This window comes from Chiloscyllium plagiosum, unplaced genomic scaffold (genome assembly GCF_037043375.1).
Source record: "Chiloscyllium plagiosum isolate Xiang-an unplaced genomic scaffold, Cpla_swu_hap1 HiC_scaffold_24, whole genome shotgun sequence".
NCBI lineage: Eukaryota > Metazoa > Chordata > Chondrichthyes > Orectolobiformes > Hemiscylliidae > Chiloscyllium > Chiloscyllium plagiosum.
This window is the reverse complement of record NW_028270162.1, coordinates 3,562,546-3,585,251: the sequence shown is the minus strand read 5'-3', so window position 1 is coordinate 3,585,251 and position 22,706 is coordinate 3,562,546. Positions and strand designations below refer to the sequence as shown.

General features: G+C 49.5%; 1 protein-coding gene across 3 annotated transcripts in view; it reads right to left on the bottom strand.

Moving 5' to 3' along the window:
- adgrd1 (adhesion G protein-coupled receptor D1) overlaps nucleotides 1–17,408 on the bottom strand; it is a 380,324-nt gene extending 362,916 nt beyond the window's left edge. For 2 of the 3 annotated variants that reach the window (XM_087999853.1, XM_087999854.1), the window contains exons 1-2: nucleotides 17,166–17,407; nucleotides 17,031–17,067 (exon numbers count right to left, since the gene is read on the bottom strand). In XM_087999853.1, coding sequence (XP_087855979.1) covers nucleotides 17,031–17,067; nucleotides 17,166–17,219 — 91 coding nt within the window. In that variant the 5' untranslated portion in view covers nucleotides 17,220–17,407. Of the gene's footprint in view, nucleotides 1–17,030; nucleotides 17,068–17,165 lie in introns of all 3 variants that reach the window. The other variant, XR_015761231.1, reaches the window with a different exon arrangement.
- Between the last annotated feature and the right edge of the window lie 5,298 nt (nucleotides 17,409–22,706).

Sequence of the window (22,706 nt, the reverse complement as noted above, 5' to 3'; positions counted from 1 at the left end):
ATCAGGTTAGTGTTTAATTCCAAATTTTAACTGAATTCAAATTTCACCATTTGCCACTACACCAGAACCCCCAACAAACATTAACAATCTGATTGGTCAAGACATGAATCTTCCTTCTCTGGTCATGGTCAAGAGGTATAATCTTCTGAGGAGAAGGACTTAAACACATCCACATCACATCTTCCAGGAAGGGTACAAATATCCAGCAGGATTTCAACTCGGAAGTCTAACCCTAGACCATTCTCCAATCGGATGGACTTTCAAGAATGGGATTCGAACCCTGGACCTTCAGATACTGGGGCCAATGGTGCACCCTTAATACTGGGATGAGAAACACATGAAACAAATTGGGATAACTGGGACAGCCCCGTGCTGCCTGAGAGGACAGGGGAGGGACAACTTCATCACCAACTTTGAAGAAGGAACTGGATAAATACTGAAAAAGAGAGTGTTGCAGGGGACTGCAAAAAGGCCAGTGGTGCGAGACAAACAGGATGGTTCCTTTGAAGAGGCAGCATGGCTCAACGAGCTGAAAGACACCTTTCCATGCTGGAAGGTTTAATGGTGGATGGTATATTCAGTTCAGGAGTGATTCAACCCACAGTCTGTGATCTTGTATTCCCAGTCAGGGAGTTCACATCGCTCAACAGCAGGATCCCAGCAAAGGAATAACAACTTGGGATGTTTCCTTAAACTTTAAGTCCTAACCACATCAAAAAAAGCAGAATTAATATTTGATACTCGAATAATCTTCAACAGCATTTCTCAAGGATTTTGTTGGGTGCAGCGTGGATTTTTCCATCTGGAATGATTTAAACAATCCTGTGAATTCCAACCCAAGGATTAGAACGAGCAAATCTTGCTCTTTGCACTGTGTGTGAGATCATTGTTTACATTACCTCACCCATAACTTTATAAATCTTTGCATCACTTGGTCTCACAAGAGACAATCTTTACAATGAGCGGTACCACCTCACTGTCATCTTTGAATGACAGTTATGATGATTCATTTGCCATAATTGTTTGAGAAATTATTTTACACTTTTAATAAAAGCATGAAGCTGGAGGCGGACTGTGCAGAAATGTTTCAGCTGGTGTTAAACTGAACAGTCTGATACAGTCTGATTGGTTAGAGTGTGCAACCCTTGGAATTGGTGGCGGGCCTGATTTAAACAGGGCTAGGAGAAGCCCCTGTCAAACCGCAGTGCCCCACTCCAACAGGGCTGCACACAGTTTTCACCAACTACATCAAGTTGCCTTGATGGGACCATTGGGTGAGAAATCCTCATTCATTCTTACTGTCCTCCACTGCCTGAGGCAAAGGGTAATTCCAAACTTCAAGTGATTATGCACTTCCCCTTTAGGCAACCGACCACTCTCAGAGATCTCTGTAATCACCATATCCCACTCACTTCACCATTCCTAGCTTCCGTCACTCCACCACTGATAGCAGAACCTCCAGCTGCTGACATCCGATGCTCTGGAATTCTCAGCTCCCTCATCTCTTTCCAGACTTATTCCCAGTGAAGGGGGTTACTGCATTCTGCACAGAGTGTGCTGTTCCCGCAGATCATCTTGCTCGGAGTTTGTCATTTGGCCAACAACTTTCCCCATCTTTCGGGTAAACCATCTGCACCCACCAACCCCTGAGAAACCAGGCCTCTGGGATACCCCTGTGTTACTAGCACAGGGTTCCCATAACCCCTTTACTGGATACCTGATCAGAGAGGGAACTTTATACACAATCAGTTACTCTTGCAGAGTAGTCTGTGTGTATTGTTTGAAGATTAATTAGAGTGTTGCTTCAGAAGTAGCCCCAACCCCATATGATCCCCATCCCCACCCCGATTGCTGGGATTCAGCATCAGATCATTGACATGAAGGCTAACAGCCTGCTCCTTCATTTCCCTCCAATGGCTTGAGGGTGCAATAGATGTCACAAATCCCTGCATAATACAGGAGACACAAGACCAATTTGGAACTAGCCTCAGGGCCTCCTCTGCAAGGAATCCATTCCAGGAAGCTTTCCAATATGAATATTGCACACACTGACATAAATTAGGAGCAGACATTGACCATTTGGCCCTTTCGATCTGCTTCTCCATTCTATAAGGTCATGATTTGCATTTCAAATTCCACATTCCCATTGACCCCTAGATAATCTTTGACAGCCTAACAAAAATCAATCCACTGCTCCTTAAAGATATTCAACAATGCTGCCTCTATCTCCACGGAATCAGACAGCCCACAAAGAGAATAGAATTCCCCTTAACTCCATCTGTAAAAGGTGACCCCCAATTTTAAACCAGTGTTCCCAACCCTTTTCTGGACTGACCATCAAAAGGAAACATCTTTCCATGTCCACTTCCTTCAGGACCATATTCACCTCAACCCAGTTCCCCTCCACCTCACTCTTTTAATCTCCAGTGAAAACAAGCCCAGCCTATCCAAACCTTCCTCTTCAAACAACGCACTCACTCCAGGTATCAATCTGATAAACCACCTCAGAACCATCTCCATTGCATTTACATCCTTCCCTAAATAAAGTGACCAAAACTGCACACAGTGTTCGAGATGTGGTCTCACCAATATCCTGTGTCACTGATGCATAACATCTTTACTCTTATGTTATTTCCTTTTATGATAACAGAGTTTCTCATTATCCTTCCGGATTACCCACTGTACCAGCTCACTAACTTCCAGATTACCGTCTTGACCTGCTCATTCACTTCCCGATTACCCGCTGGACCTGCTCACTAACCTCCCGATTACCCGCTGGACCTGCTCACTAACTTCCTGATTACCCGCTGGATCTGCTCACTAACTTCCCGATTACCCACTGGTCCTGCTCACTAACCTCCAGATTACCCGCTGTACCTGCTCACTAACTTCCGGAATACCCACTGGACCTGCTCACTAATTTCCAGATTACCCGCTGGACCTGCTCACTAACTTCCCGATTACCCGCTGGACCTGCTCACTAACTTCCAGATTATCTGCTGGACCTGCTCACTAACTTCCCGATTACCCGCTGTACCTACTCACTAACTTCCAGATTATCTGCTGTACCTGCTCACGAACTTCTTGATTACCTGCTGGACCTGCTCATTAACCTCCAGAGTACCCGCTGGACCTGCTCACTAATTTCCAGATTACCCGCTGGACCTGATCACTAACCTCCAGATTACCCGTTGTACCTGCTCACTAACTTCTGGATTACCCACTGGACCTGCTCACTAACTTCCCGATTACCCGCTGGACCTGCTCACTAACCTCCAGATTACCCGCTGGACTTGCTCACTAACTTCCAGATTACCCGCTGGACCTGCTCACTAACCTCCAGATTACCTGCTGTACCTACTCATTAACCTTTTGTGCCTCCTGCAGGAGGATACCCAGATCCCTCTGCGCTGTGGTATCCTGCAGACTCTGTTTTAGTAAAACTCTGCGTGTTCATTCTTCCCGCCAAAGTGAACAACTTCATATTTTCCTTCATTATGCTCCATCTGCCAGCTTTTTACCCACTCACTCCACTCCTATCTTTACATCTTCTTCACAGCTTACCTTCCTAGCTTTCCAAGTGGCATCTACCAATTTAGCGACTGCACCCTCACTCCCCTCCTCAGTATCATTGATGAAAGTTGTAAAATGTTGAGTGCCCAGCACTAGCCTAGGGAGTTTCCCGTTAAGGAACTTGGGACATTCCAGGTAAGTGGGAGCAGTGTGGAAGATCAACCAAGCTCAGGTATAATATGGGGCCAAATGGCCTCCTGCATCTTGGATTTTCCTTGATATCCTGGTTTAGATCCCAATGAATTTCTTCCCTTGAATGTTTATGAGGATAGAACATAAATACTATGAGTTAATATTAAAAAACAACAAATTCAAAACACAATGTGAGAATAAAGGGCCTTGTAATGATCCAATTATGAACACATCACATTGGCATAAACAACAAATGGTTTTTATAAAGAATTCCAGATTAAAAAATGGACAGTATTCTGCACCCAGAAAATCCAATTAAGCAATTCTTTTGTTTTGAAGAATGTTGTCAAGTTGATGTATTAATATCTTTTTACTGGCAATTAGAACAAACTAAATGCTCAGAGAAAAATATGAAAATTGTTACAAGCTGTTGGTCGATCATTTTTTTTTGTAACCACAAGCTGCATATTTGCTGCAAATATGACTTCCTCTCAATATTTGTCCAGAAATTCTGGACTGGGACATATTGCTTAATTCAAAAGTTATTGGTAAAGGGCAAAATTAAACTGTTTGACTCACATTCAATGTAAGAGTTTTAATTTGATGAAATGACCTCTCAGCAAAGGCACAGATGGGGCAGGATTGGCTGTCGCTGATGTAAGTAGGAGCTGGACAGTATTCAGCACAAAGTCTGGTTTTCATCTGGAAGCTTTGAGCATCAATGGCTTTTATTTCTAATCGCCAATTGGTATTAGTGATTGAAATTAGACTGCAGACACTTCAAGGAAGTATCTGCAAAGCCAACATGTTTATAAACCCCATTTGCAGATAGAGCGATGAACAGAAAGCATTGTGGTTTAAGGGTTGGAGAAAATCTCTCTAAAATGTGCAATGGAATAGAACAGCAACAATTTCCATTTAAATAGCACCTTTAGTAGAGTGAAAGATCCCAAAGTGTTCACAGGAGCAATCGCCTAACAAAGACCTGACACTGAGTCACGGCTGATATCTGGACATTGAGCACAGGATGAGTCAAACTGGAAGGTTTCAGAGTTAAAAGGAGAGAGGGGGCAAAGTGATCTGGGAAAAGAATTTCAGAGCTTTGGCAAAACCTGACCAATATGACTCACATCAATAGGCAATGCCAATGGATGCCACCCACAGTCTTTCCCTTTGGGATATGAGACTGAATTCCAATAGGGCACCTGAACCATTTGAGTTGGCTGCTGTTGGTTTGATGGGTTTAGGATACACTGTCCCTCAAATGGCCGTCTTGTTGGGTGATCTGCTCAAAGCCACTGCTCTGTGCAACAACTCAAACCGAAAGGTGCGTTGCCTCAAGGGAATAGAAAACAACATCACTACAAGCAATTGTCCACCTCACTGACAGTCAGTCAGCCAATCAAGGATAACACAATGGAGTTGATGTTCCAGTTAGTCCAAGGTCAGGGTTAAAGGCTAGTGACAAAATTGTCACACAGTCCTGAACACCAATCACCTGGAAGGGGAGGGTGATGTTGGAGACAATTCAGCTCAGTTTCACTCGAATCACAGCTGAGATAAAGGGCTAAATGAGCAGGACAGTTTCCAGTCCCTGCAGACTGGGATGGTACATACTGATCTCATTGCAACTTCAACATTATCAAAACTCCACAAGGTACTGAAGCAGTGCTCTTCAATGTTGAACAACACTTGAAGGAAGCACTGAGGGTGGAAAGGGCACAGAATGTATCTGGCTGGGGGATTTCACTGTCCACCACCAAGAGTGGCAGGGCAGCAGCATTACTGATCGAGCAGGTCGGGTCCTAAAGGACAGAGCTGCTGGACTGGGTCTGTGGCAGGTGGGGAGGGAACCAACAAGAGGGAACAACATACCTTACCTCATCCTCACCAATCTGCTGGCTGCAGATATATCTGTCCATGACAGTATCGGTAAGAGTGACCAACACGCAGTCCTTGTGGAGACAAAGTCCCACCTTCACATTGAGAATGCCCTCCATCGTGTTGTGTGACACCATCACCGTGCTAAATGGGACAGACTTCAAACAGATCCAGTAACTCAACTGGGAATCCATGAGGTGCTGTGGGCCATCACCAGCAGAACTGTACTCCAGCACAGTCTGTAACCTCATGGCCTGACATATCCCCCACTCAACCATTACCACCAAGCCAAGGGATCAATTCTGGTTCAATGGGGAGAGCAGGGGGGGCATGCCAGGAGCAGTACCAGGCAGACCTGAAGGTGAGGTGCCAACCCGGTGAAGATACCAAACAGGACTATTTACATGTCAATCAGCATAAGGAGTAAGTGATAGACAGAGCTGAGTGATCCCATAACCAACTCATGACTCCTGAGATACTGAAACAGCTTATGTTCAAATGCAACAAGATTTGGACAATATCCACATTTTGGGCTAATAGTGACAAGTAACCTTTATACCACACAAATACCAGGCAATGACTAGATCAAACCAGAAGTTTACAAAATAATGAGAGGTATAGACAGAGTGAATGTCAGCTGTCTTTTCCCTAGGATGGGGGATCTCAAGACTAGGGGGCATATTTTTAAGGTGAGTGGAGAGAGATTTAAAAAAGACATAACTTTTTTCCACAAAGGCTGGGTCACACATGGAATGAATTTGCTGAGGAAGTGGTGGATGTGGGTCCACTTACATTTTTAAAACACATGGGCAGGAAAGGTTGAGAGGGATGTGGACCAGGAGCAGGCAAGTGGGACCAGTTGAGTTTGGGATTATGTTCGGCATGAACTGGTTGGACCAAAGGGTCTGTTTCCCTGCTCAATAATTCCATGACTATCACTCCAAAAGACAGAATCTAACCACCGTCCCTTGTTGCTCAATGGCATTGCCATCACTGAATACCCCACCATCAACATCCTGGTTATCATTGACCAGAAACTCAATTTTGGTCTCCAAGGATGTTGTGAAACTTGCAAGCGTTCAGAAAAGAGGTTGAATAGGCTGGGCTGTTTTCCCTGGAGTGTAGGAAGCTGAGGGGTGACCTTGTAGAGGTTTATATAATCATGAAGGGTATGGATAGACTCATCATATAAATACAGTGGTTTACAAGAGTGGGTCAGAGGCGAGGAATAATGCAATTCCTAGGAGTAATTCAATTCCTGATTCTGAAAAGCCAGTCCACCATCGACAAGACACAAGTCAGGAGTGTGATGGAATATTCCCCACTTGCCTGGATGGGGGCAGCTCCAACAACACTCAAGAAGCTCGACAGCATCCAGGACAAATAGCCACAGATTGGCACCACATCCACAAGCATCCAAACCCTCCACCACCAACGCTCAGTAACAGCAGTGGGTACTACCTACAAGATGCACTGCAGAAACTCACCAAAGATCCTCAGACAGCACCTTCCAAACCCACAGCCACTTCCATCTAGAAGGACAAGGGGCAGCAGATACATGGGAACACCACCCCCTGCAAGTTCCCCTCCGAGCCATTTCCCCATCCTGACTTGGAAATATCTCACCGTTCCTTCACTGTCACTGGGTCACAATCCTGGAATTCCCTCCCGAAGGGAATTGTGGGTCGACCCACAGCACATGGACTGCAGTGGTTCAAGAAGGCTGCTCATGCCCACCTTCTCAAGGGGGCAAGTAGGGACGGGCAAAACCAGATTCTGATGCCAACAGCCCAAGAATAAATTAAAAATGAGTTTCTGTTCCCTCTAATTAGTATCCAGAATAATTTGCATAACTTTCAAATATGATCACATGACTCTGGAATTCTCTTCTGCAAAATTCTGAGGATTTGGGATATTGAGTATTTCACAGCAAAGGTGTATAATGTGGGTTGGAGTGTAGTTGGCCCATGTGCTAATGAAATAACCTACATTCTGGGACAGGCTGTATGGTGTTGGAGTGTGCATTGACGTTGTATTGTTACAGAGCTAGTTTCACTCGCCTGGCATTCCCCAAATTCAAAGGGAGTGCATTCCTGAGACATAGGGAACAGCGTTCCTGTCTGTGACTCCTTCAACCTCAGCTCCAGACCAACCCTGTCATTTCAAAGGAGGTGTCAGATTCTGTTATGGATAAGGAGAGTCTGAATAAGCGCTGCAGTAATTGGTATTTAAATAGCAACTCAGGCATGGCAGCATTTCTCTGGGCAGGAGGGTACTCAAAGAATTATTTTCACTGGCACACGAAGGGGTGACAAGGCCAGAAACCAAAAACTATAAAGGACTTAGGAATGTCATTACGGAGGAAAGTGCAGAGGGTTGGTGGAGAGAGCTCGATAGTTTAAATCTCACACCTATACTAAGGTGATATTAGTCTATTGAAGTGTGTAACAATCTTAGCAGGACTTACACCCTTAATGGTAAGGTCCTAGAGAGTGTTGCTGAACAAAGAGACCTTGGAGTGCAGGTTCATAGCTCCTTGAAAGTGGAGTCGCAGGTAGATAGGATAGTGAAGAAGGCGTTTGGTATGCTTTCCTTTATTGGTCAGAGTATTGAGTACAGGAGTTGAGAGGTCATATTGCGACTGTACAGGACATTGGTTAGGCCACTGTTGGAATATTGCGTGCAATTCTGGTCTCCTTCCTATTGGAAGAATGTTGTAAAATTTGAAAAGGCTCAGAAAAGATTTACAAGGATGTTGCCAGGGTTGGAGGATTTGAGCTACAGGGAGAGGCTGACAGGCTGGGGCTGTTTTCCCTGGAGCGTCAGAGACTGAGGGGTGACCTTATAGAGGTTTATAAAATCATGAGGGCCATGGATAGGGTAAATAGACAAAGTCTTTTCCCTGCGGTCAGGGAGTCCAGAACTAGAGGACATAGGTTTAGGGTGAGAGGGGAAAGATATAAAAGAGACCTAAGGGGCAACTTTTTCACACAGAGGGTGGTACATGTATGGAATGAGCTGCCAGAGGATATGGTGGAGGCTGGTACAATTACAACATTTAAGAGGCATTTGGATGGGTGTATGAATAGGAAGGGTTTGGAGGGATGTGGGCCGAGTGCTGGCAGGTGGGACTAGATTGGGTTGGGGTATCTGATCGGCATGGACGGACGTGTTGGACCGAAGGGTCTGTTTTCCGTGCTGTACGTCTCTATGACTCTACAACAAGTTTTATTCAGTTTACTTCCTGCTGTAGTCTAGTTTCCAGCTCTTTCTACAATTTGAGCACTTTTCTCTGAGTCCACACCCAGGCTTCTCAAACCAAGCACTGTGAGCATTGATAATAAATACTGTCCCAGTCAAGTGCAGCCAGTCAGGCAACCTCTGAGGAGCAGGAGAGTCGATGTTTCAGGCATAAGCTCTTCATCAGCCCCTCATTCCTGATGAAAGGCTTATGCCCGAAACGTTGACTCTCCTGCTCCTCGGATGCTGTCGGACCTGATGCACTTTTCTAGTGCCACACTTTTCGACAGAATTCCTGAACACACACAGAAGTTGCGGGAGGCAATTCTGGAGTTTAAGGTGCAGGCAGCTGGAGAAAAGGTTGCCAATGACGGAGCTGTGGAAGTTAGGAAAGAACACAAGAACGGAATGGGAGGAACAGGGATAAGTCAGAGTTTGGGGCTGAAGAAATTTCCAGAGAAAGTGAAGGGTCAGGCCGCAGATGGGAATTTTAATAGAAGGCATTACTGGACCGATGCCAACAAACAAGCCAGAACCTCAGCACTGATATTTCAAACAGAAATCAACTTGCTGCCAGAATAATGCTCCTCTCTCAGGGAGGTTGCACAAACCTGATAGGGCACGTGCAACTGAGCACCACTGACCTCAGCACACTGACACAGGCGTGAAATATAATTAAAGTGGCCTGTGTCCACTTCTCTCAAATTACACAAAAATTCTTTTAAACTCAACAACAACAGAACTCCAAAAGGCTTTCTCACAGTCAGTCAGTCAGGCTTCACAGCGATCTCAGTCAACAATGTGGTGACCAGCCTCTCTGTTCTCCAGCTGCTCTGTATTACTGCAGTGTGACCGAGAGCTGACTCTGCTGCCATTTATCTCAGACATTACGTGGAACCTTTCTTAAAATTCTCAGCTGCATTTTGTTTGAAATCCCAGGTGATTTCTGCCTATTTCTTTTCTCACCTTTCCCCAAGTCAGGAGTGTGAAGGAATACTCCCCACTTGCCTGGATGGGGGCAGCTCCAACAACACTCAAGAAGCTCAACACCATCCAGGACAAAGCAGCTCCCGCTTGATTGGCTCCACATCCACAACAGCCACTCCCTCCCCCACCGGCGCTCAGTAACAGCAGTGTGTACTATCTACAGATACACTACAGAAACTCACCAAAGATCCTCAGACAGCACCTTCCAATGCACAGCCTTTGAAATCACAATAACATTGGAGAAACTACACAAGTATATTCAAATTGTAATTTTTATAATTTGTCCTATAAACAGGGAACGCTGCAGACACAAGCAGCATCTGCAGTGAGAGTAGCAGAGTTAACGTTTCAAGTCCAGTGTCTCTTCTTTCGAACAGAAAGTGGCTGGTGGAATATTGAACTTTTTATGATGGTGGGGGGTCAGCAATTGGAACACATGATAAAGATGTCACAGAGCAAAAGGCAAAGAGAGTGCTAGTGATGTGAGGGAAGTGATACCGATGAAGTGTTAATTTGCCCCAGCCTCCTCTCTGACCTATCACCTTCACCCCCACCTCCATCCACCTAGCCATTCCCAGCTACCTTCCCCCCACCCCCACTCCAACTTATCTCTGAGCCCCCGAGGGCCACCCATTCCTGATGCTTGAAACGTCGACTCTCACTCTCCTGCTCCTCGGGTGCTGCCTGACCTGCTGTGCTTTTCCAGCACCACACTCTCGACTCTGACTCTCCAGCATCGGCAGTCGTCACTCTCTGCCAGATAAATCTAGACCCATTTGCCAGTATTTGGTCCACATTCCTCAAAATCCTTCCTAATCCAAGGTGGAGTATGGGAAAATATTGTGGCTGTAAGAGCTGATTCTTTTTTGAGAAATTTTCGGTGTTGGAGATGATTTCCTCAAATTCCAGGAGCAGCAACTTTTGTTTTCTATGATGTTGCATTGTTTTGGAACTTTGGGGAAAAAAGATCAAAACAACAGCACTTTGAAAATGGGGAAATCAGACAAAACGCAGTAAGCACATGGTCAGTGAGGGAAAGAGAGAGAAAGAAACCTACACTGCTAACTGACACAGCAGTGAATCTGCACAGTTACTGCCTTGCTGTTTGAGTTCAAGTATCTCTGGACATCGGAGTGCATCGAGGAAAACTTAGACAGGAAAATTCCCAGCTGACCTTGGAGGGACCTGTGTGGGAGAGCTCACAGCACAGGAACAGATAAGTGCATAGTTTTTAATGTGTAACTTTTCTGTACGTCTACAGCAACAAATATAGTGGGTTCTTTCCTGATCATATGTTTTATTGAGATCTATAGCTTGATTAAATTTGAAAAATATAAACCAAAAGTATTAAATTAATTTGGAGCACTGTTTTTTGAAGTCAAAAGACGGTGCTATTTTCTGAGTCTGTAGATTGTGAAGGAGCAAAGAAGGCCTTTCGTAGAGTGATGTGCTCTTCCTGTCAAATGTGGGGGTTTAGGGAGAGTTTCCATGTTACTGATGATTATGTTTGCAGGAAGTGTCTTTAGTTGCGAATCTTATCAGATTGCATGGATCGGTTGGAGCGGCAGTTAGAGGCAATGAGGAATTTACAAGAGCAAGGGGATGTGATGGATGGCAGTTTTAGGAAGGGAGAAAAGCTGCAGATACTGTCAGATAGATGGGTTAACTCCAGGAAAGGTAGGAGAGGTAGGCAGGTAGTGCAAAGTCTTCCGTGGCTACCCCCATTTCAAACAGGTATGCTGTTTTGGAAAATGTAGGGGGTGATGGATTCTCAGGGGAATGTAGCACGAACAGCCAAGTTTCTGGTATTGAGACTGGCTCTAATGTAATGAGGGGTACGTTGGGTTCCAAGAGATCAATTGTGTTAGGGGACTCTCTAGTCAGAGGTACAGACAGATGTTTCTGTGGCCAGCAGAGAAAAGCAGAATGGTGTGTTGTTTCCCTGGATCAAGGATGTCTCAGAGAGGGTGCAGAATGTTCTCACGGGGGAGAAGGGCCAGCAGGAGGTCATTGCACTCATGGGAACCAATGACATAGGAAGGGAAAAGGCTGAGAGTTAGGCAAGCATTTAGAAAGGAGGTCCTCGAGAGTAGTAATATCTGGATTACTCCCGGTGCTACAAGCTAGTGAGGATAGGAATAAGAGGATAGAGCAGATGAATGCATGGCTGAGGAGCTGGTGTGTGGGAGAAAGATTCACATTTTTGGATCGTTGGAATCTCTTCTGGGGTAGAAGTGACCTGTACAAGAAGGACAGATTGCACCTAAATTGGAAGGGGACTAATATACTGGCAGGGAAATTTGCTAGAACTGCTTGGGAGGATTTAAACTAGTAAGGTGGGGTGTGGGACCCAGGGAGATAGTGAGGAAAGAGATCGATCTGAGACGGGTACAGCTGAGAACAGAAGCAAGTCAAACAGTCAGGGCAGGCAGGGACAAGGTAGGACGAATAAATTAAACTGCATTTATTTCAATGCAAGGGGCCTAACAGGGAAGGCAGATGAACTCAGGGCATGGCTAGGAACATGGGACTGGGATAGCATAGCAATTACAGAAAATGGCTCAGGGATGGGCAGGACTGGCAGCTTAATGTTCCAGGATACAAATGCTACAGGAAGGATAGAAAGGGAGGCAAGAGAGGAGGGGGAGTAGCATTTTGATAAGGGATAGCATTACAGCTGTGCTGAGGGAGGATATTCACGGAAATACATCCAAGGAAGTTATTTGGTGGTGGAACTGAGAAATAAGAAAGGGATGATCACCTTATTGGATTGTATTATAGACCCCCCTAATAGTCAGAGGGAAATTGAGAAACAAACTTGTAAGGAGATCTCAGCAATCTGTAAGAATAATAGGGTAGTTATGGCAGGGGATTTTAACTTTCGAAACATCGACTGGGACTGCCATAGTGTTAAAGGTTTAGATGGAGAGGAATGTGTTAAGTGTGTACGAGACAATTTTCTAATTCAGGATGTGGATGAACCTACTAGAGAAGGTGCAAAACTTGACCTACTCTTGGGAAATAAGGCAGGGCAGGTGACTGAGGGGTCAGTGGGGGAGCACTTTGGGGGCAGTGACCATAATTCTATTTGTTTTAAAATAGTGATGGAAAAGGATAGACCAGATCTAAAAGTTGAAGTTCTAAATTGGGGAAAGGCCAATTTTGACGGTATTAGGTAAGAACTTTCAAAATCTGATTGGAGGCAGATGTTCGCAGGTAAAGGGATGGCTGGAAAATGGGAAGCCTTCAGAAATGAGATAGCAAGAATCCAGAGAAAGTATATTCCTGTTAGGGTGAAAGGGAAGGCTGGTAGGTATTGGGAATGCTGGATGACTAAAGAAATTGAGGGTTTGGTTAAGAAAAAGAAGGAAGCATATGTAAGGTATAGACAGGATAGATCGAGTGAATCCTTAAAAGAGTATAAAGGCAGTAGGAGTATACTTAAGAGGGAAATCAGGAGGGCAAAAAGGGGACATGAGATAGCTTTGGCAAATAGAATTAAAGAGAATCCAAAGGGTTTTTACAAGTATATTAAGGACAAAAGGGTAACTAGGGAGAGAATAGGGCCCGAAACGTCAATTCTCCTGTTCCTTGGATGCTGCCTGACCTGCTGTGCTTTTCCAGCAACACATTTTCAGCTCTGATCTCCAGCATCTGCAGCCCTCACTTTCTCCTCGAAGAGAATAGGGCCCCTCAAAGGTCAGCAAGGCGGCCTTTGTGTGGAGCCACAGAAAATGGGGGAGATACTAAATGAGTATTTTGCATCAGTATTTACTGTGGAAAAGGATATGGAAGATATAGAATGTAGGGAAATAGATGGTGACACCTTGCAAAATGTCCATATTACAGAGGAGGAAGTGCTGGATGTTTTGAAACGCATAAAAGTGGATAAATCCCCAGGACCTGATCAGGTGTACCCTAGAACTCCGTGGGAAGCTGAGAAGTGATTGCTGGGCCTCTTGCTGAGATATTTGTATCATCGATAGTCACAGGTGAGGTGCCGGAAGACTGGAGGTTGACTAACGTTGTGCCACTGTTTAAGAAGGGCAGTAAAGACAAGCCAGGGAACTATAGATCAGTGAGGCTGACGTCAGTGGTGGGCAAGTTGTTGGAGGGAATCCTGAGGGACAGGATGTACATGTATTGGAAAGGCAAGGACTGATTGGGGATAGTCAACATGGCTTTATCCGTGGGAAATCATGTCTCACAAACTTGACTGAATGTGGGAGTTGAGAGGTCATGTTGCGGCTGTAACAGGATGTTGGTTAGGCCACTTTTGGAATATTGCATTTATGCTATAGTTGAGGGTAGAGGAGTGAGTGAAGTGCTGGGGAGAAAGGATGTTGATGGTGCCAATGAAGTGATTGGAATGTAAGAATGGCAGGGCAATGGTGTGTCTTACCACCACACTGGGAAAAACAAGCAGTCCCACTGCTGTGTGTGTGTGTGTGTGTGTGTGTGTGGGGGGGGGGGGGGGGGGGGGGGGGGGGGGGAGGACATGGTGACAGAGAATGTAACAAGTACAGCCAAAAGGAAGGGAAGGAATGGGAGTGGGATCACAATTTGGCCCTGGCTCTGATCCTTGTCTGTCCCAGTAAATGTCGTCGGGAGCGTGGGCAAGTGATTAAGGGAATGGGTGCCGTAACCATCATTACGATCCAGTAATCCCTCCTCAATGTTTCACTCCCTCTTGGCTGAACCATTCCAACACTCTCCAGTCTGCTCTCTTATCTTCTTCACTCTTTACTTCCATTTGTCCCGAACCCTGTTGGCCCTCTCCTAGCCTGCATGGCCCATTCATTTCACATCCCTGCGCCTACTGACCCACACGGAATCACAGAATCATTACAACACAAAAGCAGTCATTCAGCCCATCATACCTGCCCCAGTTCTATCCCCTTGCACCAATCTCCTGCTTTCTCCATCTCCCTGCACACTATTTCTATCCAAATAATCATCCAGTACTCTCTCAGCTAATTGGCTCCGGGACCAAGTCTTCATTTTGTAATTTTCATCCTTAGGTTCAAACCCCTTCCTCGTCTCTCCCCTCCATCTCCCTACTAACATCGTCAGTCTCAGAAACATCGGTTTCCACTAATTCTGATTTCCTGATTTTCATGAGTCCATTATCTCACCGGACATGGCACCTCCAGTAATCCTGGTCCAAAGTTCAGAAATGCCATCCATCCTCTCTCTCCCGATCACTCCCAAGATTCTTCCTCAAAGCTCACAGCTCTCACCTGGGTGGGTTTGAGCTGAGGGAGTGATATGAATGAAGGTGAGTCCCTGGCGAGGCTTCAGTGATAGGTCTGTCTGCTCAGAGATCTCCAAAACTCTGCGGACTCTCACTCAGTTGGTGCCATTGTCTCTGCATCATCTGGTTCTTGATTTAAGACCCACTCTGAGGCATGGGCACAAAGATCAAGGCTGGCACCTAGACTTACAGTGCCAGAGATACCATCTGCCGGGTGACATTAAACGCAGGCTCCCTCAGAATGCTCAGGGAATGTAAGAGCTGGAAAAGACGAGTGGCCAAGCCAACACCGCAAAATACCTCATGCAGTCATTGCTAACGGTGGGATCTTGCTGTGCTCACTTGCCACATTTCCAACACAGACAACAGCCACATCATCTCCAACATGCCTCACTGGGTGTAAGATATTTTGTGGGGGCTCCAGGTGGCAATAAGAAGGACTAATTATAAATGCAAGTCTTTAACTTTGTGCAGTTTCCCAGAGTGTTTCATCACCTCTCACTGATCTGTGAAGAGGGATGGAATCTTGTCCTACATTCAAGTCACTATAAAAATTAAAGTTCTTATTGTTGTTCAAATACACACCAGACGTTTCCGCGTCCCTTAGACTTTCTTTACCACACAACTAAGGAAAGGTCCTGCTGACAGAGCAAGTTGAAATAAGTTTCCACTAATGGTAAGTTAGTAACTAGGGATTACAATTTCAGGATTGTCAGCAAGAGAGCTTGGAGTGAGATGAGGAGAAACGTTTTGACTCTGAGGGTTGTGTGGATTTGGAATGTGCTGCCTGGGGGGAGCGGGGGAGGTGGATTCCACAGTGGAGGTTCAGAAGAGAGCTGGAGCTTTACCTGAAAGTGATCTATTTCGAGGGCTATGGGGATAGGGCTGGACAGTGGGGGGAAGCTGGGTGGCTCTTTCAGGAGCTGATACAGACACAAAGGGCCAAATGGCCTTCTTCTGTGATGTAATATTCTGTCAGAGAGTGGGGGTGGGGTACTGATAAACTCCAGTAGAGACCAGTTGGACCAACTGTACGAGCTCTGGCAATGAGCCCAGTCTAATTCATTAACACCAAGCTGAAAGTGAGCGCCGCACAGACAATATCTTCGATTGAAATTCTGCTGCAGCATGAAACTGTTGCTATTTTACACCGTCACAACAGTACATAAGGTAAAGGACAACACACAGACTCAAGGAAAACCCCAGAAAACTGGACACAATCCCAAACAGAGTGAACACACTGAGAGAGGAACAAGGAACGAAGCAGTCAGGAGTCTGGCAGACGGAATCATCGAAAGAGGCAGCAGTTAGAGACTGAAAACAGAATCAAACAAAACATATTCACATTGAACCAATGCTCATTCAATCAGCTTCACAAATATTTTCTAATCCACCCAAACCCAATCAACAGCAAAACAATCTTTAATTAGAAATTGCCTCGTGTCAATTAGTAAAGAATGAATCATACCATACAAAGTCAAGGAGGGAATGCTCCATTCACCTCATATTAAGGCAAATCCAGAACCCTGGATCAATCCCCAAACTAATCCCACCACCCTGTTCTCTCCCCAAGCCCTGGATCAATTCTGAAATTAATCCCACTGTCTTGCTCTTTCCCCATGGGGGTGTGAGAGCGTGTGTGAGTGAGAGTGTGTGAGAGAGAGAGAGAAAATGTGTGTGCATGTTTGTGAGAGTGTGTGTGTTTGGGTGTGTGTGTGTGTGAGTGTGATTGTGTGTGTGGGTGTATGTGAGTGTCACTCGATGCCATGCCTGTGAGTGTGGGTACACGGTGTGAGTTTGTGTAACTCTCTGGAACCTTTGATGTCTCACTTGGTGCTGAGGGAAGTCGCTGAGTGAAAGTGGAGTGTGAGCAAGCCCCAGTTCACCCTAACCCCTGAGGGAATGCTGAGCAGCTCCTGACCGAGCTCCCTCTGTGGAGTGAGCAAGAGCAAGTGGAACTTACCTGTGAGAGTTGACTCTCCCTTTGCCTCTGCACATACCTGGGTGAAGAAAGAAGAGACAGTGAAGGTCTTGGCAGGGTGAAGCCACAGGGGGTTGTAATGTCCTGCCCCAGGAGCTGTGAGAGCAACCCAGATACCTGGCAAATGGAGAGGGCCAACACCAGCACTGTGCACGCCAACCAGCTGCCCATTGGCACAGAGCAGTCGGGTTTCTCCAGGAACAGTCAGTACAGCGGGATGGTCCACTCCAGGCTGGTACAAAGGCACTAGTTTACCCTGGCACTCAGTGAGCTTCCTCTCGCCTGGGAGGGAGGGAGGGAGGGAGGGAGGGAGGGGGTGATGAGGGAGGGAGTGAGGGACGTAGGGAGGGGGTGATGAGGGATGGAGTGAGGGGTGCAGGGAGGGGGTGAGGGGCGTAGGGAGGGAGGGGCGTAAGGAGGGAGGGGCGTAGGGAGGGAGTGAGGGGCGTAGGGAGTGAGGGACGTAGGGAGGGGGTGATGAGGGAGGGAGTGAGGGACGTAGGAGGGGGTGATGAGGGAGGGAGTGAGGGACGTAGGGAGGGGGTGAGGGATGTAGGGGGATGATGAGGGAGGGAGGGAGTGAGGGAGGGAGGGAGTGAGGGAGGGAGGGAGTGAGGGAGGGAGGGAGTGAGGGACGTAGGGAGAGGGTGATGAGGGAGGGGGTGATGAGGGAGGGGGTGATGAGGGAGGGGGTGATGAGGGAGGGGGTGAGGGACGTAGGGAGGAGGTGAGGGATGTAGGGAGGGGGTAATGAGAGAGTGAGGGAGGTAAAGAGGTAGTGAATGAGGGAGGGAGTGGGTAAGGAGAGGGAATGAGGGAGGGTAGGAGAGAGGGAGGGATGGAATGAGTAAGTGAGTGAGGGGGTAGTGAGGATGTAATGATTCCGGACTCTCCGCAACTCCTGCGCTGACTCTGTTCCCTGTGTCTCCGCCTGAATCCTGCTCTGCTCTGATCTCCTCTCACTCAGGGCCGGCCCCTCACTCTCTCTCCCCTCCCTGCTCGCCCCTAAATATCTCCCTCCCCAACCCCTCCCCTCCCCCCTCCCCCAGCCCCAGCCCCACACACTATTCCTCTGTTTCTCTCTCCCTCTCCCAGACTCTGTCTCTCTCCCCCCCAGGTCTCTGTCTCTCCACCCCCCCAGGTCTCTGTCTCCCCCCCCCCCTCAGGTCTCTGTCTCTCCCCCCCCCCCCCAGGTCTCTGTCTCTCCCCCCCCCCCCCCAGGTCTCTGTCTCTCCCCCCCCCCCCCCCAGGTCTCTGTCTCTCCCCCCCCCCCCCCCCCGGTCTCTGTCTCTCCCCCCCACCCCCAGGTCTCTGTCTCTCCCTCTCCCTGACCCCAGTCTAACTTGCACTCAGGTCCTCCCTCTGATCCCAGCCCTACCCTGCGGTCTCAGTCAGGCTCCTAACGCTGGGGGACCGGCAGAAACTTTCCTCAGAGTCTGTTCCAGTCACCACCCAGATCCCCCCCATCTCCAGCCCAGACCAGAGCCCTCTCCCGGGGACACATCTCAATCTGACGCGGTACTGCCCCTGGGGAAGGTGATCTTTTTGTTTGAAGTTGTTCTGAAGAAACGAGTGTCCGCTGGAAGGTTTATCCCCCAACCCGAGGGGGAAAGGATCAAGGAGGGGCTCTGTGTGTGTGTGTGTGTGTGAGGGAGAGAGAGGGGGGGCTGTGTGTGTGTGAGGGAGAGAGAGGGGCTGTGTGTGTGAGGGAGAGAGAGAGGGGGGCTGTGTGTGTGTGAGGGAGAGAGAGGGGGGGCTGTGTGTGTGTGAGGGAGAGAGAGGGGGGCTGTGTGTGTATGAGGGAGAGAGAGAGGGGGCTGTGTGTGTGAGGGAGAGAGGAGGGGGCTGCGTGTGTGTGAGGGAGAGAGAGGGGGGTTGTCGTGTGTGAGGAGAGAGAGAGGGGGGGCTGTGTGTGTGTGAGGAGAGGAGAGGGGGCTGTGTGTGTGTGAGGGAGAGAGAGAGAGGGGGGCTGTGTGTGTGTGAGGAGAGAGAGAGGAGGGCTGTGTGTGTGTGAGAGAGAGAGGGGGGGCTGTGTGTGTGTGAGGGAGAGAGAGAGGGGGCTGTGTGTGTGTGTGTGAGGAGAGAGAGAGGGGGGCTGTGTGGTGTTGTGTGAGGGAGAGAGAGGGGGGGCTGTGTGTGTGTGTGTGAGAGAGAGAGAGAGGGGCTGTGTGTGTGAGGGAGAGAGAGGGGGGGCTGTGTGTGTGTGTGTGAGGGAGAGAGAGAGGGGGGCTGTGTGTGTGTGAGGGAGAGAGAGAGGGGGGGCTGTGTGTGTGAGGGAGAGAGGGGGGGCTGTGTGTGTGTGAGGGAGAGAGAGAGGGGAGGCTGTGTGTGTGTGAGGGAGAGAGAGAGGGGGGGCTGTGTGTGTGAGGGAGAGAGAGGGGGGGCTGTGTGTGTGAGGGAGAGAGAGAGGGGGGGCTGTGTGTGTGAGGGAGAGAGGGGGGGCTGTGGTGTGTGTGAGGGAGAGAGAGAGGGGGGGGCTGTGTGTGAGTGTGAGGAGAGAGAGAGGGGGGGCTGTGTGTGTGTGAGGGAGAGAGAGAGGGGAGGCTGTGTGTGTGTGAGGGAGAGAGAGGGGGGGGCCTGTGTGTGTGTGTGTGAGGGAGAGAGAGAGGGGGGGCTGTGTGTGTGTGTGTGAGGGAGAGAGAGAGGGGGGCTGTGTGTGTGTGTGTGAGGAGAGAGAGAGGGGGGCTGTGTGTGTGTGTGTGAGGATGAGAGAGAGGGGGGCTGTGTGTGTGAGGGAGAGAGAGGGGCTGTGTGTGTGAGGGAGAGAGAGAGGGGGGGCTGTGTGTGTGTGAGGGAGAGAGAGAGGGGGGGCTGTGTGTGAGTGTGAGGGAGAGAGAGAGGGGGGCTGTGTGTGTGAGGGAGAGAGAGGGGCTGTGTGTGTGAGGGAGAGAGAGAGGGGGGCTGTGTGTGTGTGAGGGAGAGAGAGAGGGGGGCTGTGTGTGTGTGAGGGAGAGAGAGAGGGGGGGCTGTGGTGAGTGTGAGGGAGAGAGAGGGGGGGCTGTGTGTGAGGGAGAGAGAGGGGGCTTGTGTGTGTGGGAGAGAGAGGGGGGGCTGTGTGAGTGTGAGGGAGAGAGAGAGGGGGGGGCTGTGTGTGAGGGAGAGAGAGAGGGGGGGCTGTGTGTGTGTGAGGGAGAGAGAGAGGGGAGGCTGTGTGTGTGTGAGGAGAGAGAGAGAGGGGGGGCTGTGTGTGTGTGAGGGAGAGAGAGAGGGGGGGCTGTGTGTGAGTGTGAGGGAGAGAGAGAGGGGGGGCTGTGTGTGTGTGAGGGAGAGAGAGAGGGGGGCTGTGTGTGTGTGAGGGAGAGAGAGGGGAGGCTGTGTGTGAGTCTGAGGGAGAGAGAGAGGGGGGGCTGTGTGTGTGTGAGGGAGAGAGAGAGGGGGGCTGTGTGTGTGTGAGAGAGAGAGAGAGGGGGGGCTGTGTGTGTGTGAGGGAGAGAGAGAGGGGGGGCTGTGTGTGAGTGTGAGGGAGAGAGAGAGGGGGGGCTGTGTGTGTGTGAGGGAGAGAGAGAGGGGGGGCTGTGTGTGTGTGAGGGAGAGAGAGAGGGGGGGCTGTGTGTGTGTGAGGGAGAGAGAGAGGGGGGGCTGTGTGTGTGTGAGGGAGAGAGAGAGGGGGGGCTGTGTGTGAGTGTGAGGGAGAGAGAGAGGGGGGGCTGTGTGTGTGTGAGGGAGAGAGAGAGGGGGGGCTGTGTGTGTGTGAGGGAGAGAGAGGGGAGGCTGTGTGTGAGTCTGAGGGAGAGAGAGAGGGGGGGCTGTGTGTGTGTGAGGGAGAGAGAGGGGGGGCTGTGTGTGTGTGAGAGAGAGAGAGAGGGGGGGCTGTGTGTGTGTGAGGGAGAGAGAGAGGGGGGGCTGTGTGTGAGTGTGAGGGAGAGAGAGAGGGGGGGCTGTGTGTGTGTGAGGGAGAGAGAGAGGGGGGCTGTGTGTGTGTGAGGGAGAGAGAGAGGGGGGGCTGTGTGTGTGTGTGAGGGAGAGAGAGAGAGAGGGGGGGCTGTGTGTGTGAGGGAGAGAGAGAGGGGGGCTGTGTGTGTGTGAGGGAGAGAGAGAGGGGGGGCTGTGTGTGAGTGTGAGGGAGAGAGAGAGGGGGGGCTGTGTGTGTGTGAGGGAGAGAGAGAGGGGAGGCTGTGTGTGTGTGAGGGAGAGAGAGAGGGGAGGCTGTGTGTGTGTGAGGGAGAGAGAGAGGGGGGGCTGTGTGTGTGTGAGGGAGAGAGAGAGAGGGGGGCTGTGTGTGTGTGAGGGAGAGAGAGAGGGGGGGCTGTGTGTGTGTGAGGGAGAGAGAGAGGGGGGGCTGTGTGTGTGTGAGGGAGAGAGAGAGGAGGGCTGTGTGTGTGTGAGAGAGAGAGGGGGGGCTGTGTGTGTGTGAGGGAGAGAGAGAGGGGGGGCTGTGTGTGAGTGTGAGGGAGAGAGAGAGGGGGGCTGTGTGTGTGTGAGGGAGAGAGAGAGAGAGGGGAGGCTGTGTGTGTGTGAGGGAGAGAGAGGGGGGGCTGTGTGTGTGTGAGGGAGAGAGAGAGGGGGGGCTGTGTGTGTGTGAGGGAGAGAGAGAGGGGGGGCTGTGTGTGAGTGTGAGGGAGAGAGAGAGGGGGGGCTGTGTGTGTGTGAGGGAGAGAGAGAGGAGGGGCTGTGTGTGTGTGAGGGAGAGAGAGGGGGGGCTGTGTGTGTGTGAGGGAGAGAGAGAGGGGGGGCTGTGTGTGAGTGTGAGGGAGAGAGAGAGGGGGGGCTGTGTGTGTGTGAGGGAGAGAGAGAGAGAGGGGCTGTGTGTGTGTGTGAGGGAGAGAGAGGGGCTGTGTGTGTGTGAGGGAGAGAGAGGGGCTGTGTGTGTGAGGGAGAGAGAGGGGCTGTGTGTGTGAGGGAGAGAGAGGGGCTGTGTGTGTGTGTGTGAGAGAGAGAGAGAGGCTGTGTGTGTGAGGGAGAGAGAGAGAGAGGGGCTGTGTGTGTGAGGGAGAGAGAGAGAGAGGGGCTGTGTGTGTGAGGGAGAGAGAGAGAGAGGGGCTGTGTGTGTGAGGGAGAGAGAGAGAGAGGGGCTGTGTGTGTGAGGGAGAGAGGGACAGAGGGGCTGTGTGTGTGAGGGAGAGAGAGAGGGACTGTGTGTGTGAGGGAGAGAGAGAGGGGCTGTGTGTGTGAGGGAGAGAGAGAGGGGCTGTGTGTGTGTGAGAGAGAGAGAGGGGCTGTGTGTGTGAGAGAGAGAGAGGGGCTGTGTATGTGAGAGAGAGGTTGTGTGTGTGTGAGAGAGAGGGGTTGTGTGTGAGAGAGAGGGGTTGTGTGTGTGAGAGAGGGGTTGTGTGTGTGAGAGAGGGGTTGTGTGTGTGAGAGAGGGGTTGTGTGTGTGAGAGAGAGAGAGAGAGGGGTTGTGTGTGAGAGAGAGAGGGGTTGTGTGTGAGAGAGAGGGGTTGTGTGTGAGAGAGAGGGGTTGTGTGTGTGAGAGAGAGAGGTTGTGTATGAGAGAGAGAGAGGGGTTTTGTGTGTGTGTGTGAGAGAGAGAGGGGTTTTGTGTGTGTGAGAGAGAGAGGGGTTGTGTGTGTGTGAGAGAGAGGGGTTTTGTGTGTGTGAGAGAGAGGGGTTTTGTGTGTGTGAGAGAGAGAGGTTGTGTATGAGAGAGAGAGAGAGAGGGGTTTTGTGTGTGTGAGAGAGAGAGGGGTTTTGTGTGTGTGTGTGTGAGAGACAGGGGTT